The following is a 19,303-nucleotide window of genomic DNA, read 5'->3' on the forward strand; positions in this document are numbered from 1 at the left end:
AGATACAACACAGCATGAACCCATAAAGATTATCTGTGTGGGGGTAAATAATTTCATTCAGCAAGCACTGGCTTACCTTAGACTGACGCAAGTGTTAAATAGGATTGGTTTGTCAATGGTAATGAGAGGGTGACTGACATGTGGTCCTGTCCATTGACAGCCCATACACCTCTCTTTTTTCCCTTTAGTCACTTCTTTGTGATCACCTGCTGAGCCTAAGTGTGGATTACTCAGACAGGCACCTGAACTCACACATGCAAATGACCACAAGGACAAGTTTAGAAGCCAATACTTTCATTTTTATTAATCTTGTTCTCATTTGTTTAAATAAATTTTTTTTTTTCATTTGTAAAATCTCAAAACAAAAACACTGAACAGGAGTGTTAAAGCCTGTCTTAATTTAAAACGAATACACAACAACAGAACATTAAAAACGTACGGTAACGCTTACTCTGCATCTGTAAACAACCCAACCCACCCATCCCTCCCGCTCCACACAGTTTGATAAGATTTGGCATGTCCTTTTTCCTTTGACGTGTATGCCTTCAGCTCTTTGTGTCATTAAAATGTTCTTTTTTATTATTGCAGGTCGGACAATAAAAAAGACAAGTCTGCTTTTTTTTTAAAAAAAAAAAACAAAAAAAACCCAACTTCAAATGAGAGAGAAAAGCATTAGTGCGAATATTTCTTAAACACACAGTCAGCAGTATACTGAATGCACTCAAAACATTTTTGTATAGACCTTCTGTATAAGTAAGCAGCCTTGCCCACATTATGACAGGCATTAACATGCACACACATTATCCTCACAATCACACACACACACACACACACAGGCGCACGACAACTGCGGTGGTTTAATCCACTTACTTGGTCTCAGTCTCACTTACACTCAGTGTGTATGACACTACACGCACACAGTATCAACACATGGAGAAATGCATCATAGCCGCAAACTGCCTGCAATTTAACATTTATCACTGCAACATGTTCAAGAGAGAATAACAGAGAAAGAGTGCGTGAGATACAACAGTAGGAGGTCAGCATTTTGAAAACAGAACAATGACATTTTTCAGTATTTTCACTGTTTAAAATTTAAAACCATACAAACAGAAACAAAACAAAACAAACTTAACATACACAGTAAGATACAGTTCTGCTGTCAATCAGAGCTGTTTGCATGTGTTTGGATTCGATCTCCATCTTTAAGGGGATGTGAATACAAACTGCACTTTAAACCTCATGTAGTAGTTTTTAAGTTCTCTTTTACGATGAAGGTAATGCTGTTTACAGTGCCTATCTGTCTGAAGGCTTCTCTGTATTTGGTGTGTGCATGTGTATGTAAATCTGCTGAAAAGTCCCCTATTTACTAAGCACATTGCAATCCAGTCAAGTCTTTCAGACCAACTGACTTTTCATTCTTTTTCAGGATTCAAGTCTAAGCAGTTGAAATCTTCATCTGTGGAAAAAGGCTGTATACACATCTAACAGTCCCTGCATTTGTTTATATAATAGCTTAAGTCTGGCCACAAGAATGTGTAAGCATGTCTCACATTTCTGCTTTGTGTGTGCACATAAATATGCATACTACGTATACGTATGCACACGTGTGTATGTGTGTAGTACATTTATATGCATACCATGTAATGTGTGTGTGTGTGTGTGTGTGCCATATTAAGTACATATGTATCCCAGTGTATGCTGTATCAGTGTGTCCAAACCTACACGTACAAATGGATGGGGGCTCCTCAGATGGAATCAGCTCCTCCCCCCAGCAGGTCACCGGGTAACAATCCAGCAGGGCTGTCCATTTGGTGCCTTTCCTCCATCTGCGGTGCCCCCCACAGGCTGCTGCTGGGGTATCCTGCAGTCATACCTCCCCAAAGCCCAGACCTCCCTGACTCTACTCCCCCAACGCCTCCTCCCTCCCCTGCCCCATTGGTGCTCCACTGGGAAAATATCCCCAGCCCAGGTCCTTGGGCTGAGGAGGTCTCTGAAGAACTGCCTGTACCATCGAGACTCTGCCAGCCAGAGCCAGAGGACCTAACTCCAGCTAGAACCGCTGCTCCACTCTCTCCTCCTCCGCTACCATTTCCGTTTCCACCTGAAGTTACACCTACTGCTGCCCGCTCACTCCCCGGGGAATTTCCTCCACTGCTGGCCACAGTTGTGCCTGTTCCAGATGAACCCTGCGCCCCACTGACCGCTGCTCCTCCTGAGCTAGCCCCCTCTGCACCTCCGGCCTGGGAATGTGCAACATAGCGAGCAACCTCCTCTTCACTCACAAACTCCGCCAGGATTGTGGTGTTGCCCAGGACACACCTGTATTTAAAAAATAAAATAAAAAAAAAAGTTATAAGACAAGGTTCTTCAGGTCAGAAGGTGCAGGTTTATTGTTTGGTTTATGTGGAGCAGTGAGGGTATAAGTAAACCTACATGTGCAGTGCACTCTGGGCCTTGGCTGCTTCCTGCCGGGTGCTGTAACGAATGAGAGCGCTGCCCTGGGTCAGGCCGAGGTGGAAGGTCAGCAGGGGTCCGTGCTGCATACAGATGGTCCTCAGCGTGGAGCCATCAATCTACAGGAAACAAGGAATAATTGTATAGGTACCATATTGGGATCAGACTCTGTGTGTGTGTGTGTGTGTGTGTGTGTGTGTGTGTGTTTAGGTTTTGCCACATTTAAGAGAACCAATTTTGGTAAGAAATTCATTACTGTGAAGAGATTTTTGAGTTCTGAGAAACCCAAAAATAACGCTGGTCTTTCTAGCGTTAAGGGCAATTTGAGGACCGCGACTTGGTTTTACGTTTTGATTAGAATTAGATTAGGGATCGGCATTTTGTTGCAATAGTGAAGGTTCAAAAGGAAGGCGAAAGGAGATGCATAATATCAATCAGTGTCTTCAGAAAGACGGTGAAACACGTGCATGTGTGATGTAACTTTCATACAGTAATTATCCACAATCTTGAGTGATCACTTACTGGGCCAGAGAAAGGTCAGGTAATCCAGGTGGCTACACAACAATTGTTATGAAAAACTGTGTATTAATAAATAACCTAAGTGGCAAGCTGTGGCTTTATTGATCTGTAATAAAGTTACATTTGCATGGGAGACACAAGTGAGGCCAAATGGACTAATGAAAAACCAACTTTGGGAACCAAAACAAACTTGGTCAACATCTAGAAAACACTTTCATTTTTATGATTTTCACAGAGAAAGTCCTGCAAGTGTCATTTATACAAACTCTAATTGATTAAATGGCTCATCCAACTTGGCAATCAAATTACAGCTGGGTCACGGATGGTTCTGTGCAATTTGCATAGGACAGACTGAAGGGGAATGCAAATGAATGAGCACAGCATTTTAAAGCTCCTAAACCCTGACCAATCTGTAAATGTAGCCGTTAATATGGCCTCAGTTTTTATGTTGTGGCAAAGGGGTTTAACCCTGTAATGCCTGACACATGAAGTACTTAAGAAAATCAATTTTTAAAACTGAGGTGTTTTCTTTTTAAAGTCACAGTACCTTAAACTGCATTAATAATTTTATTATAGCACACATCAACCTAGATTACTATTTCATACTACACAAATGGTTAATTTTGCACAACTACTATACATTTTCATGGTGCATGTGAAAAATAACTGGCACTGAGTATGGTGGTACAGTAGTGTAGTGGTTTAGACAACTGCCTAACAAGGCTAAATCCCTGGTTCGATCCCAGGAGCAGACCCAAACACCTTTGGGGTTGTGTCAGGTAGGGCTTCTGGTGTTTAAAAAAAAAATAGACACATGGGGCTACTCGCTGTGATAGCCCCTTGTAAACAAGAAAGCAACTGAAAAGCAGTTGCACTGAGTATAATGCTGTCTAGCTTTTTGTTTTACCTAGCAATCTGATTCATTTTTGAAGTTCATGTACTTGCAAAACAAACAAAATCTACATTTCCCCTCAAATTACAGTAACCCCACTTTATTGTGCCAGTAGTACACACAAAAACAGGATGATAAAGGGCAGCACGGTGGTTAGCGCTGCTGTCTCACAAGAAGAAGGTCCTGGGATCGAATCCACCATCTGGCCAAGACCTTTCTGTGTGGAGTTGGTATGTTCTCCCCATGTTTCTGTGGGTTTTCTACAACTTTCCTCCCACAGTCCAAAGACAAGCAGTTAGTGGGGTTAACTGGTGGTTCTAAATTGCCCATAGGTGTGAGTGTGGTTGTCTGTCTCTGTGTTAGCCCTGCAACAGGTTGGTGACCTGATCAGGGTGTACCCTGGTTATAGTCCTACAAAAGCTAGCTCCCACCCAGCCCCCCTGTGACCCTGAAAAGGATAAGCAGAAGAAGATAAAAGTTTGGCTGCTGATGGAAGAGAAATTTGTCCTGGTCTGAGCAGTGGCAGCTCTTTGACTGCTGATGATTTGTGGCAGTGGCGCAGTGGGTAAGCACTCGCCTTGCAGCCAAAAGGTTGCAGGTTCGAGCCCCTGTGCTGCGTTGTGTCCTTAACCCACATTGCCTAACATTAACACCGGTCTTTGGATGAGTTATCTGGAACGATCATTTCGTTGTGTGCCTTGTGTGCACAATGACAATGAGTTAAATCTAAACATCTAACATTTATTTCAAAGTCAGAAGAAGAATAAACGGGTCATGAATGTAATGGCAATAGTTGATATTATATAAACACATATAAAAACCCCTTACCAATTTAATATTGTACTTTTAATTTCCAAGTCACTGTTGTGTCAAATGAATAAATCTGAGAAATAAATTTTGGATTTTTTACTAATAACTGGACTGTCTCATGTGAGCAGAGGTGGGAACAAAACAAGACTGTTGAGTGTCTTGACAAGGCGCTCTGGGATGCTTTAGCAGCTGCACTCATGTGAGAAGCTGTTTCCAGTGTGTATGGAGCTACGTGTCTTCCCCACTTTAGAGGCTCATGGGTAATTGTACTCACAGACCGTTTTTTATTCTCTTATGTTTTGCAGGAAAAGCTCTTCCAAAGTACTCTCAAACCTGCGCTTCTTAGCAAAATAAGGGATCTTAATTTTGTGATTATTCACTAGTGGTAGTTAACGTGTGCCTGACTGAATACTCAACAAAAACATAAAACACACAATATAGTCCTGTTACCATTTACCTCACCCTTCTGCACCAGCTCAGTTTATAAAGACACTAGTAATTGTCTGTTTAGTCATTTCTCAGGTTTTCCTTCTCCCTTAACCTGTCCCTGTGTTTTATTTCACCTCACTCCTTACCTGAGGAGTCAGGTTGCTCAGCAGCAACCAACAGCTGCCTCTGGAGGCTGCACCATCACTCCAAGCTGAGACTAAACAAGAAATAAGGAGACAAAGACAAGATTTCTTTAGTTACACACATGACATATTTGACACTAGGTATCATAACAATGTTATGATCATCCTCTGTTAAGGATGTTCCTCTGCGCACTGTGAATGATGCTCATTGTTTTACACTTCATGACACGCATCTCAATAAAAGTTAAAATCTAAAAATGATAGTAAAACAAGGCAAGCATCCATCCATTTTCGTCCGCGTATCCAGGGGCAGGTTGCGGACCTACCTCTTCAGCTTACGCCTGATTCAGACTTCAGCGCTGGGTCTCTGTAGAGCTACGACGTAACCTATAAGTGGCCGAAGTTGTTGCCGGCGTTTATGCTCCTACAGGTCGAGTACCAGTGTTTTTACATGCGGTGCCGGCCAACAGAAACACAAAATGCTGGGACTTTTCCCCCTCCTGGGTCCTACTCTTTGCTGTGGTCAGTTTAAGGTGCAAACACATTTTTCCCTCTATTTTTTGCTTCTTTGTACAAACTTGGGGGAAGTAGCCAGAAATGAATGTTTCTTGGGGAGGTGCACTTCAGACTGTAAAACTTCAAAAATAATTAACAATATTACACTGAATAAAATTAGGCCAAGATTAACAGAGTTATGGCCTTTTTCCTATAACAATGTTAGGACTGCAGCTCTATCTGGTGGCAGATTGCTGCGTAACATTTAGAAGAAACATTTACGGCACTGGGTATCAATTAAAATCTTAATTTGGCTGACTGACTACTACGTCTAGTACCACTAGTGACAACAGCGACTATTAGCTTGTGAAATTTAGATCTTGTTCTCATTGATATGCTGCTGTGAAAAAAGGGAGAGGTGTCAAACAGAATTTCGTTGCATGGAGATGTGCAATGACACAGAATTTTTAATTAGTTGACTAGTCGCACACATCCCTGTCCTCTATACAATATATACCGTATTTTCCGGACTATAGAGCGCACCATACTATAAGCCGCACCTACAAATTTTTTGGAAAAAACTGGAAACGTACATATATAAGCCGCACCGGGCTATAAGCCGCTGGTATCTCCGCCGCTCTTGGTTTTCCACAATTACTCGGCACTCAGCAGAGGGGGACAGACAACCCCAAATTTGAGTTATAACAAGTCAATTCACCATTGATTCGTTCACGCCGAGCTTACGTGCAGCGGCTCTATTTCCCTCCTGTAGTGCCAGGTCGATAGCCCTCAACTTAAAAGCGGCATCATAGGAAGTTCTTTTTGTGGTTTCCATGATGAGGGAGTTTGAAAAAAATCTCTTTTGTGCCTGCTGCTAGCACTTGTTGGCGCTTTCTTCTTTGATTTCCAACTTTGACGTCCCATGATTCATATCCTGCTAAAGAGCCCCCTGGTGGTTAAAGAAAAATCCACAGAAACGCCGCACCGGGCTATAAGCCGCATGGTTCAAAACGTGGGAAAAAAGTAGCGGCTTATAGTCCGAAAAATACGGTAGTTAAGTTATAAACTATAAAATCAGTTCCCTGTAAAAAAAAGGTACCTGGCCCAAATCTTGACTCTTGATTAATCCCACCCCCGCCCCAGCTCCGGGCCAACCGAGGTCCACCAGTACCCCATGGTGAGGGTGAGGCCTGCTTCTGATTTGTGAGGCCAGGAGGGGGGCGTGGCAGCTGTGAGCTGTTGCGACTGGTCTTCCACAACTTGTTCTGTCCAATGGGCTCTGGAGGCCAGCTGGTCTTGTACTCGGTGTACTTTCCTAAGAAAGAAATGAGGAGTGGATGAAAGTGGGGAAAACAAGAAAAACACACAGTTCAGTTATTGTCATTGGCATCTTTGTAGAAAAATCTTATGTAAAATACAGTGCTATCACATGACAGAAATAAAGAAATCATAAGGCCAATATTAAGTAGCATAAGTCAAAATGTAAAAGCAGTTAAAGAATATATTAAAAACCCACCTGTGCTGTGTGCATTGCTGAGGGGGCTGTCTGAGGCACTGTAGGGCCAGGCACCAGGTGAAGGCAGCGAGGTGTTGAGAGAAGGATTTGGCCCTACAAAACATTACAAGATTATCTCGATGCAACACATCCTGTGATAAACAAGACAAGACAACCATAATTCAGTTGGACTATGGAGCCTGGCAGAAAATATCCAACCTAAGACTTTCAGTTACTTCAGTGCAGAGCCAGATATTTTTCAAAAACTAATTATTTAAGAAAAAAAACCCTGTCTGCAGCAAATCTGTTACCTCAGCCAATTTCTGCATGTGTTTTAACAATGGGGGTGCACCCACTAATGAAAAGCAGCTTATATTGATCTAGAAAAAGTAGCAATATGCTTAAAATGGCTTTATCTGGTTCTTGTGTGGGTAATAAGAGAATAAGCCAGAATAAAAATATTTCCAGGGGTTTTTTTTGGTAGAAGTCTTTGTAAGAGCTGAGTAACTGCTCTTAATAAAAAATTAGACAAACGAAATATGATCCCCATTTGACAGTGATAACAGTAAGTGGTGAAAAGATTTTCCGCTTAGCTTTAATCCTCGTAGGGATGAGCTGCAGCCTTCAAAGAGGAACTTATTAGATTGTAATGCACTTTATTAACAACTGCACCTTAAGCCATATAACAGATTAGATGGCAAAATTTCAAAGTCATGTTCTTGTTCTCTTAAAAGTGACTAATGCCATTAGGACAGCAAGTCCCTGTAATCTATTCTCAGCTTTATTTGGGATGGATATGGATCGCAAATCTTAATACCAGGTCTAAAACAATACGTACCTATGTTGTCTCGCAGTAACTGGTGGTCAGAGTCATTGAGGCTCGGGGATCCTGGGGAGCCAAGAACACTACCAGGGGTCATATAGGGATCAGACTCTGGGTCTCCACTGTTCTGTATTCCCTTCCAGGGCACACCAGGCTGAAATTCTGTCATCACACACAAAACAAACAAAAACAAAAAAACCTACCGATTAATGGATATCCTGTGCAAAATAGCCTAACTCAGTAATTTTTCCTGCAAGGTTTGTTAACTATGCTGGCTCTAAATCTAAAAACTAAGTATTGCATGTACTGGGTGGCCCCAACATTGGAAGCAAATTAATCTAGATCGTTCTTTCTTTACTTTAGTTATTAAAATGAAAAACATTTGTTTCTGTACAGTCTGTTCTTCTTCCTATCTTAATTTATTTTGCAGCAAGTAGCAGACAAAGACACACTCACCTGGAGGCCAGCTTGATGTGGCAGGTTTGTTCCCCATTTTACTACCGGGGGTCCGGTGCCAGCTGTCTGCAGAGCCCTGAGGGGGAATCCCCAAACCATCACTGCCCAGCATTTCATACTGGGAATAAGGAGACCCTCCTCTAACCTTTACAGCACTGGGTAAAGGGCCTTTAAAATGGGACACGAGAGAAAGGAGGTCAAACAGACTGACATGAATATGTTTCGCAACGTTTTGATTCACAGTGGTTCATTCAGATATACTGTGAAAGAAGGTGATTAACACAACAGTTGCAGATGGGAACAGACCATCTGTTTACCTACCATTCTTGTGTATGGTTGAGTCAGGGGGAGAGGGAGCCGGAGAGTGTCCCTCCATCATCCATTTGAAGCGGGACTGCTGTCCTCCTATATCCTTCATCCCTCCCATCATGGAACCGAGCTCCAGTCCTGAAAGGTTACTTCCAGGATTAAGCCCTGGTAAGAGGAAAAAGGTGTCACCATTCACGAGCGTGTAACATTCTGATATTTATCAGTTTGATGCAGCCTTACGGAAAGCTGGTGAGCACTGCATTACATCTTACCACAAGCACTTAGGCAGCTGGACTCACCAGAGTACATCCCTTGTGTTTTGGCATGAAGGTCTGATAAGGGGCCCCCAATTCCAGGATGTGGAACGGAGTCTACCATGGCCTGTTTGGATAGGCCTCCTCCCAGGTGAGAGGGAGACAGTTTGGAGCTCCCTCCTGCTGCTGCTCCTCCTCCAACTCCACCCTGCTGATGCTGCCTCTGCTGCTGCAGAATAGCCATAATCTTTGCCAGCTGAGAACATAGAATTCAAAAACATAAAATTGAATGGTCACAAATTACATGTATGTTATATAGTTTCACAAGTTCTAGTCTACATGACTGAAGGGAACACTATAGTCACATTTGTCAAACCAAAGGTTAAAAATAAAGTGGTGGTTTCTCATCGACGCCTTAGTTAATTGGCCCAACCAACCTTCTGAGCAATTCTGACCACTTCCTACTGAGTACTTTCTGTAGTGTAAGCAAGACAGCGTCATTGCTGCAGGGGAAAATGGTCGAGGTACTATTGGTGTGGTACAGCATCGAGATTCAAAACGTGCACGCTCACCTGCTGTGGGTCTGGCTGCTGCCTGAGAGGCTGAGGCTGAGGGAACTTCCTCTGGTTCTGCAGGAGCTGCTGTTGCTGCTGCTGCTGCTGCTGTTGCAGCAGGAGCTGACAAGCCTGTGTGTCGGTGGACAGAAATGATCAGAGACTGACAAGAACAAATACACACGGCATGCGTTTCATTTTAATCAGTTACACCGTATTGTGATGTATTTAGTCTAGATTTGCTACTTTGTAAGTTTTCAAATGTAGAACAACGATTTGAAAATGTTTTATAGCAATCAGTCAGTCGATGACACAACATTTAGGCACTTACCAGATGGAACTGCTGCATGGGGGGGTAAATGTTGCTGAGCACTGCTAGCTGCTGCGGGGAAATCTGGGGAGGGAACACGCCTCCACCAACCCCTCCGACACTTCCAACGCCACCAACACCTCCTACTCCTCCAACTACACCACCCACACTGCCACCAGGAGAGGGCATCTGCTTCAGCATAGGACCCGGCACCTGCATGCCACAAGAATTCATAAGTACATGGAGGCTGAAAGACACTTGGAGCACTATTTGCAGAAGCTAAACCAAATTAGGAAATGTATTTTTTGCGTAGTAAATGTGACACCAATATGAAATTGGTGTCACATTTACCACACAGGTAGATGAGGCAGATTATGTGGCTTTATAATAACTATTGTTGACAAATGGTAGCTATAGTTTAATTACCTGTCAAAAAAAGTGAAATTATAACTACTCATGTCTACTAACCAATAGTAATGCTATCATTTATGGTTATGTATAGACTGCAATTAATAAGAGATAAAGACAATTACATTCACGACATTGGCAAACATAATCTTTCATGTTATTATGTATATATAATAATTATAAACGTCTCTCAAAAACTTGTGAAAGATCCCCAGAAGTGTGAGGCTGCATTTGCTGTTTAATGCTCAATGACCTCCTCTTTTGCAAATTATAAGATATACACTGAGATGAACTGAAAATTCACTATGTGTCTCCGTGACTTGTAAAAACAAGTTCATCATAATTAATAAGATCACAGAAGGAAACAAACCTGAGCAGACAGGAACTGATGAGGCACTTGAGCACGTAACCCCTGGGAGGGGTTCATCGGATGCATGCCAGGCTGGTGCATCCCTCGAGGCTGAGGCATCCCTCCGCTGCCGCTAACAAACACTCCATGGCCACCCATCTGGAGCATAATGGAAATAATGTACAACTAAAGCCAGGGCTCTCAAAGTGCATATAACATTTTGTGGGGCCCCTGAGCACAGCAAGAACAGATGAAGCATAAAGTTTATTTCATCCCACATTTAAAGGAAAGGAGCATTTCTCTTCAATTTCAGCTCCACTGTTTTAGCTGTCACAGCTGATTAAATCTTCACAGCACTGGTAAGAAACGGGACTTCGTGTCTAAAAACCTGTGTGCTTCCGAAAGTGGTCATTAATTATTTTCTAACACTTAAAAATAAACACCCACACAGTCGATATTGTCAGTATTAAAGTTCAAATTATTCAAACTGGCAGCTAACTATGAAAAATGTGAGGTTAATAAAATAATACACTAGTTAACACTGTAAACAAACCTTTTCACCATAGGGCCCCATGTCAACAGGACCTATATCTTTGGAACTAGGCATGCGGTAACCTCCTCCACCTCTTCCTCCCCTCCGCATCTCTCCGTTATAGTCAGTTATTCCTCTCTTGTCTCCTTCCATCTTTTTGTCGACACCTGGATCATCCTGAGAGACAGAAAAAAAATGTAACATAACCTCACTCTTTAAAAGTACAGTGACAGCATCCTCACTGATAATGTAACAACCAACCATAATGATGTAGGTTAAACAACTTTTATTGGAGAAAAAAATAAGAAAAAGAAAAGAATCATACAACAGAAATGGCACTAAAGACATAAAAGATATTATTAAAAATTATTATATTAACATCTTACCAGAATGCCCATATTTGAAAACTGGCGTGACACTGGGTTCATCCAACTGTCCCCTCCTCCTCCAGTCTTAAAAAAAAAAAAAAATTCAAACATTACTCTTGGTGAAAAAAAATGATTAAGTTAAAATTAGAGTCATATTAAGAAAAGTTCTAAACAAAGATCAAACTGTTTTGTTGTGATACAATGAACTTGGTAACATATACTTTGTGTGTCCTTGAATCTTTTCCCCCCTCACCTTGATGTTTCCTCTTTTTCCTCCGTGTGTCTGACCCCAGCCTCCAGAGTTGAAGGAGGAGCTGCTTCCCTGGGAGCCCGTGCTGTTCCAGGCTCCTCCACCACCGTCTTCTTCCTCATCCCAGCTGGGGTGACGGGAAGCTGAAATAGAGTCTCCCTTTCCAATCCAGCTTTCAATTGACTTGACACCTGCAGCAAAAACAAAACAGACGGTTATGATAAGGTCAGCCGTTTCTCTGGAAATGCTCTATTTGTAACTTGTGGGGTTAAAATTTCTGAAGCCCATTTTTTCTAAGAGAAGTGCAACATTGTTAAATGTCTGTCTTGTGATTCTGAGGCATCATCAACAACACAAAAATAAAATATTGCACTTTTTTTTTTTTTTTAATTCTTACCAGGTTTACCAGGGTTGGGTGAAGGATTCACCCAGCCAGAAGCTTTGCCAGGTTCATCTGGATCACCCCAACCTGATGCTGCATCTGATGCCTGGCCCCAAGCCGCTGTACCATTATCCACAGCTTGTGCACCTCCTCCCCACATGCCTGCACCTTGATAAAATTAGACATTATGCTTTAGAAAACTACATAAAAGAAGCTTAAAAGTTTATAGTTTTAATGACAAAAGTCAGTAAGGTTGCTAACAAGGCTGACACTGTGTAATAAAATGTTTTCTTACCCACGGCACCATTGCCAGATGTGCTGCTGGGCTGCATCCCCTGCTGCCTTCTAGGTGGTTGTTGCTGTATGGACGGTGGTGGGGCCTGCTGAGCGTGGCTCTGGCCTGGAACCGCACTGTTCTTGTCCCATAAGTTCACATTCTTGCTCTTGTAGCGGTTTGGGTCTCCCCAGGCTGATGTGCCATCATCAATTTCCATTTTGCGGCTGATAGACTGAGGCGAGGGTTCTTCCCAGCCACTGGGCTCCAAGGTGTCACCACCACCACTACCTCCAGAGATTTGGGGAATCGGGCCAGAGGTCCAGCCCGAACTTTGGTTCTGATTCTTGGAAGGTGGACCTCCACCTCCAACATTTGGCCGGCTGTTCCACCCTCCTTGCATGGGACCGCCTGGTGGTTGCTGGGCCTGTGATTGGTGCTGCTGTTGATTTGGGGCTTTCATTGGTGTCACTTGGCTGTTTGGTATCTGTGCTGCTGCTGCTGTGTGGGGCTTGGCACTCCCCCAGTCCGGGTGGGATTTCACTCCACCCACATCTCCCCATCCTCCTCGCTGAGATCCTCCTTCATCCGAATTACCCCAGGAAGACCCCTCATCAGAGTTGCTTCCACCTCTGCTTCGCCCATCTCCCCACCCACCTCCAGGTGTAGAGTCTCTCTGTCCCCAGTCTCCTGCCCCCCAACCACTTGCCTCCCCTCTTCCAGTCCCCTTCCATCCCCCTTTTCCTTTATCCTCTGGACTATCTGTCCATCCACTACCCTGTTCTCCTATGTCTCTCCAGTTACCTCCTCTTTGATCTCCCCATTGTTGTTCTTCAGTTCCCCATCCTTTGCCCTGGTTTTCAGGTGGGAGATCACCCCAGCCTCCAGCTGCCTTCCCCTGGTTGCCCTCTCTCTCTTCATCTGATGATCCCAGCTTCCTTATAGTGCTACTTGGCATATGCGGAACACAGGTGGACTGTTTAGCACCACCATCCCAGCCATCCCTTACTGTAGAGTTCAGGCTGGTTGTGTGGTTGCCACCAGATGTATCATTAGTTACTGAACCAGTGTTAGATGGGTACCTAGGACTGCGACTAGTGGTAGTGTTCATAGTTGCTGATGAAAATGCAGAGGAAGATGAAGTGTTTCTTTCATTTCTATTCCCTACTCCTGATGTGGTGTCCAGGTCCCAGGCCACATTCTGTCGAATCTGGGTCTGCCCCCAGCCCGTGTTGGACAGAACCCTTGGGTCCAGGTCAGATCGATTGAGCAAGCTAAGTAAGGCCACTTCAGCATTGGAGGTCTGATGGGAGGGGTGGTGCCCAGACGAGGAACATTCCTGTTTCTGTTCGCTACCACTCCCGCCTCCTCCACTTCCAGCTATGGATCCTCCTCCACTAGAGGATGGTCCTTCACCTCCAGTGCCTCCACCCCTTTCCACAACTGCCCCATCCCCACTATCCATCCCTTTCTGATTGTCCCAAGCTTTTGTCATAGTTGCAAACTTTGGTGAGGAAGAGTCCTCCAAACTGCTGCCAACAATACCTAGGCTGCCTGCACTACTGCTGATGCTGCTCCCCTCTACTCCTCTTCCACTGGCTATTGCTAAATTACTTGAACTTGCAATTCCTGCAGTTCCACCCCACTCTGCATCTGAACTGCTTCCTTCCCACGGTCCCTGAGATACCACCGGGGTAGTTGAACCACCACCATTTCCCCTGCCCCACCCTGTCTTGTTACCTGGGGTACCAGAGCCCCAAACATTCCCTTCCTGCCCCTGAGCTCCACTCCCTCCTCCACCCCACCCATCTGCCTGTGAGGCCCCTGCACTGAGGTCAGTGGACACTGGGGGTATGGATCTCCAAGAAGAGGTGGCAGAGGAGGAAGACGTAGAGCTGGAAAGATTACCACTCCCTTCTCCTTCACTAGAAGCCCCACAATCTCCCTCACTGCCACCTTCTTGATTTGGTCCTGCTTCTCGTGCCGCCCCGCCTGAACCCAGCTCCTGTCCTGGGTTTCCCAAGTGCTGCTGCTGCTGTTGCTGTTCTCCACTCCTGGCTCCCACAGCTGTTTCAGTGTGCTGCTGATAAAGATCAGTTTGATTCACAGATGAAAAAGTGTGAGTGGTTATGAGGGTGGTGCTGGCAGAACATGAGGAAGATGAAGTAACAGATGAGTGTAGTGGAGGGCCGTCCCCAGCTGAAGTTGATGTCCCACTATGCACCAGGGCAGGCCAAGCGGAGGGGTTCATGTCAGGGTTGAAATTGGCACCAGGGACACTGCTGCTGCCACCCACAGGGCTCTCCTGAGGGCTAGGAAGAAGATGGGAGACTTTGGAATTGTAAAATGCTGCTGATCCTAGCCCTGCCTCCACCTGAGACGAGGTGGGAGAGACCCATACGCCACCACCACTTGACTGAACACATTCGTTAAGTGAGGAAGAGGAGGACAGAGGAGAAGAACGAGGGGGGGAAGGATTGTCCATGTTCCCTGCTCCTCCCTTCTGCTGGATGCTTATCTCGCTCCATGAGGCACTACTGTTGCTGTTTCCGGGGCAGTCCTGCACCCCTCCTCCAGCCCCATCAGAACTCAATTTGGCCCCGCCTATGATGGTAGGCCAGTCCTCCAGGTCAGTCCCATCCACAAACACCTTCCCGCAGCCCTGAGAAGAGGACTGGCTGCCAGAGCCGGCCCCCCATGTGGAATTTGCATAAGTTGAAGTAGTAGTAGTAGAAGACGACGGAGCAGCGACACATAATGAGGATGAGGAGGAGTTTGGGGGTGAAGGGGAGGATGAACCCAGGTTGGAATCTACGGACAAAATTGCAACCATTTATTTAAGTATTAGCAACAATTAACACATGACTTTAAGAATTTCTCAACTGGTTGTCCCACTACATTACCAGTCAGCATAGAGATCACTGTCATTTTACAACCACAATTAATATTTTTTAAATTATAATGGCCACTGATTGCATTCTGTTTGAAATTCCTTGCCTTATCTGTAAAATCCACCTTAAAAGCAAGTTTCTTTGCTAATGTAAGACAAGATTACTGCTGACTACTACTGTGTTACTGGACTACCCATTAAACTTGATCATGATTGTATGTTCTGAAACATTAGCCCACCTGTGCCTCCAGCTGTGTTTGCATTGGGGTTATCTGCTCCCTGTGGGGTAAGAGGTGGGGCGGCTGCCCAGCCGCTACCTCCTCCAACCCCCCCTGAGCCCCCTTCTCCTCCGCCTCCACCCAGCAGCATGGAGGACAGCGGTGGCTGGCCCCTCTTCAGTAGCACTTTGTGGTCCTGCTGGCAGCGAAATCTTGGTGGAACCTCTCGAGACATGTATCGCTGCTGCTGGGAAGTCTGACTTCCAGAGGGTGAGGTGGAGGGCTGTCCGTTGGCCACAGCAGTCCGCTGCTTTGCATTGTTCCCACCACCAGGAGGAACTTGGGCAGAACCCCCAGCTGCACCAGGACTGGGGGATGAGGGGGCAACAGGGCCAGGGCTGGGGGACACTGAGCCTGGGGTGGCAGGTGGCTGGGAACAGGAGGGCTTGGCTGATTCTGGCACTGAACCACACACAGATGAGAGTGATGAGTATGATATAAAATATTAAGATACTGTAGGAATGTTATTCAGTTCATGAGAAGTTTATTAACATTACTATTGGTCTACATACAAGTATGTATGAGCATAACCCTATGCAATAATTCCCTAGGTTATTACCTTGTATACCTTATAAGTTCTTTAAAGCATATTAAAGAACAAGAAACAGAAGTCATGTAACTGATATGTGGAATATTCAGTGACAGAGGAAAGAAGAGTTTAGCCATGACAAAAAACATAATCATACCTTTGATTTTTTGTTCTGGCACCTGAGAGGAGAGGGGGGGGGGGGGCGAGGGAGAGAGAGAGCGAGAGAGAGATGTAAAGCAGAGGAGATTTTGAATAAAAAACAAAACAAAAACCCAAAACAAAACAGAAAAATAAGTTTGCTTTCAGGTGACTACATACACAGATCCACAAGGGGTCATTTCGTATAAAATAAACCAAATCTTAAGCTCCTATTTGACACCCTCAGAAGCCTTTCTTTTTTTTTTTTTTTTTGTACAGTATCTTAAGTTTATTTATTGAAGCCATGGGAAATTATACCACATTACTCGTTTTATGAGTTAAAGATCCTTGAAGTAAATAAGGCTGGTGCTTTTTATTTTATGTTTTTTTTTTACAGCCTTTTTGAGCTCTCTCAGCTTCCTAAGTACAGAAGCTAGCCATGTGTACGCAATCAAATAAACAGCCACCAAATCAATTTTACAGCCGCTTCAATGTCACAATCTAAAGGCAAAATCTAATTTTTGTTCTCCTCGACATTTTCTATACTCGGCTTTAAGCATCAGTATAATGGGATATATCACAGCTTCAGTATCAAACCTTCACCAGTTTAATGTCTATGACGTAGAGGAACAGAAACAAGCATTTGATCTGCATTTGACCTGCTTCCAGTGGAGACAACTTTGTTTTTTTAAGTGCACTTTGGGTAATATTTCAAGAGTCATATAGATAGCTTGTCACATTAGAGCATGTTAAAGTGTTTTCAGCTCTGAAAATTTCATATGTACTTAAGTAGTTATGAGGGCTAAAAAATTCTGGCAAATAATGCAACATAAAAAAAAGAATCTATCTCAACTCCCATTCAACACAACTAATCCTGGACAAGTGGCAGAGATACTGAAGAAAGAATAGCAAACAGATTGTCTGCAAACTAGACAAAGAGTAAGAAGACAGTTTACCTTCTGAGAGGTTTCCCTTTTCTTTTTATCTTCTTTCTTCTTTTTCTTGTCTTCCATGAACTACTGTTCCCCTTCTTGATTCTCCTGTCTGGAAAGAGAAATGTACCTGTTAAATTATTTATGCAACTAAAGCCTCAATGAATTTAGTTTACTGATTTAAAAAAAAAAAACGCATACCATGGTTTCACACATATAGATTTTGGCCTGAAATTTATAATATCCTATCACAAGATCACCGCCAAGTACACTCCTACACAGCGAGTGTTGTAAGAACTGTAATGTTAACCAGAAGCAGACAGCTTGACAACAGCCCTTGGTAGTCTTGTTTCTCACTGCATAATTCATTAACCAGCAAGCGACTGCAATTCCAACCAATGGACAAACAGGAGCCGCAGCCAAACAAACATATGACTTTATACTCTACAGCATTTCTGGAAAAGGTCAGGTAAATTTCTGGCATTTCAGTAGGAAGTGCAATGGCAGCATCATCCAAAGGATACTAGCTTTAATGAGTGATCTGTCCACTGTTATAAAGGGCTCGTTTTACGACCTCACACCTGCATCCCACAATGCCAGAAGGAAACAAATGCAATATGCAAACGCGCAACAGCAAAACAGATGAGAAAAAAAAGGGAAACATAAAAGGATCTGTTTCCAGAGAGCTGTAAATGCGCCTAGGCCGAGTGATTCTGTGAGCCAAGCTGTAGATAATTAGCACCATGACACAAGACGCTAATGCATGCTATAACCGGACAAGTTAAAGCCGTGACCCTTCACTGCACAACGTGTAACGATCAGAAGTATAAGAGAGCCTTGCGAGGCGGATATGTGCGTACCACTGGGAGCAAACAACCTGGATTTCATGTAATTAACAGTCCGGTAAGGAACAGCTGTGCAGCTACAAAGGGGCACCAGGAGAGTAACTGGCTAATGGTGGTGGATTTCAAAGCAGCTTGGCTGGTGGGCTCCTGCGGCTTTGACCTGGGAGCCGGGGCTCACGGCGGGGAGCTGTCACAGAGGAAGGTGGCTCCGTAGCTCCGCGCGATCGTAACCTGCACGAAGTTAACTGCAGAGATCATGGACGCCAGGCCCCTTATTTTCAAACGCTGCCCCCTTCACTTACACGGTTTATTCTCATAACGCGTAGCCCCACAGTGGGCACAAAACCCACCATTTACAGACAAGTGAATACGCTGAAAACGAGCTCGTAGTAAGGGCTCGACAGGGCCAAAATAATACGACGGACTTGTGACGTTTCCTCAGCTTTTCAACACGTAACAAGCGAGGCTATTCTAAAAACTGAGAAAATCCAAAATGCTCGCTGTGTGAGGAAATAAACACTTCACGTTACTACTCGGCCCGTGTGCTTCGTAAAGCTAAATAAGTGCGTAACACCCGTGTTTAGTACTCACCTCGGGAATCACACAGGACATAAAGTGCTTCTGTGCAAAAATTCTTGCAGACCTACCGCTAGCAGGCTAGCAAGGTAGCTAGCCTAGCGAGCTAGTTCTTCGAGGCTTTCAAGGCTAAATTGAATAAGAAATGACATCACCGAAAGGCGAAATGTTAATCGTAGAAAAACTGAAGAAAGGCGAGTATCCTTTTTTGCGCGACTGTAGCTCTCAATCTGTAAACAAAACATGCATAACCTCTTGATTACTGTCAGACGCTCTATGATCGGTTAGTTTACTATCGGCCATTTTGCTTCTGTGTGGAGGCTTTAGCCAGCATATTATATCACCAGGCTGCTTGTTGATCACAGAGGGGAGGAGGAGCACTGCTCGCACCGACACCGTCCGCCAGAGGGCGTCTTAACGCTGGAAACATGACGTCATGCATGAATAAGTAAACAAATGAGCTGGAAAGGAAAAAAACAAAACAACAACACAACACAGATGCGCGGGGTAAGCCCCTTACAACAAGCTCCTCCTCCCCCCCGTTTTTCATCTTTTGAAATTTAATCAAATTAGATAAAATAATAACTGTGCTCAACTGTATTTATT

The 19,303-nt window shown here is 44.1% G+C and overlaps 1 protein-coding gene across 3 annotated transcripts; it reads right to left on the reverse strand.

The window, feature by feature from the left end:
• Positions 1–465: 465 nt before the first annotated feature.
• On the reverse strand, positions 466–19,048 carry LOC115784064 (trinucleotide repeat-containing gene 6B protein-like). Of its 3 annotated transcripts, XM_030735131.1 has the most exons (22): positions 18,950–18,990; positions 18,713–18,826; positions 17,301–17,388; positions 16,364–16,385; positions 15,639–16,079; positions 12,531–15,320; positions 12,251–12,403; positions 11,857–12,044; positions 11,622–11,687; positions 11,257–11,412; positions 10,725–10,862; positions 9,968–10,159; positions 9,655–9,768; positions 9,128–9,338; positions 8,841–8,993; positions 8,520–8,687; positions 8,079–8,225; positions 7,262–7,354; positions 6,845–7,060; positions 5,254–5,324; positions 2,437–2,576; positions 466–2,322 (listed from the first exon to the last, which is right to left on the reverse strand). In XM_030735131.1, exons 3-22 carry the CDS (start codon positions 17,355–17,357, stop codon positions 1,749–1,751), a joined length of 6,090 nt encoding a protein of 2,029 aa, XP_030590991.1. In that variant the 5' UTR covers positions 17,358–17,388; positions 18,713–18,826; positions 18,950–18,990; the 3' UTR covers positions 466–1,748. The 3 variants fall into 3 exon arrangements, with proteins under 3 accessions (XP_030590991.1, XP_030590992.1, XP_030590990.1); XM_030735132.1 differs by having other exon boundaries at positions 12,251–12,397; positions 18,713–19,048; XM_030735130.1 differs by having other exon boundaries at positions 18,713–19,047.
• Positions 19,049–19,303: the final 255 nt, after the last annotated feature.

Source organism: Archocentrus centrarchus, chromosome 8, assembly GCF_007364275.1.
Source record: "Archocentrus centrarchus isolate MPI-CPG fArcCen1 chromosome 8, fArcCen1, whole genome shotgun sequence".
Taxonomy (NCBI): Eukaryota; Metazoa; Chordata; class Actinopteri; order Cichliformes; family Cichlidae; genus Archocentrus; species Archocentrus centrarchus.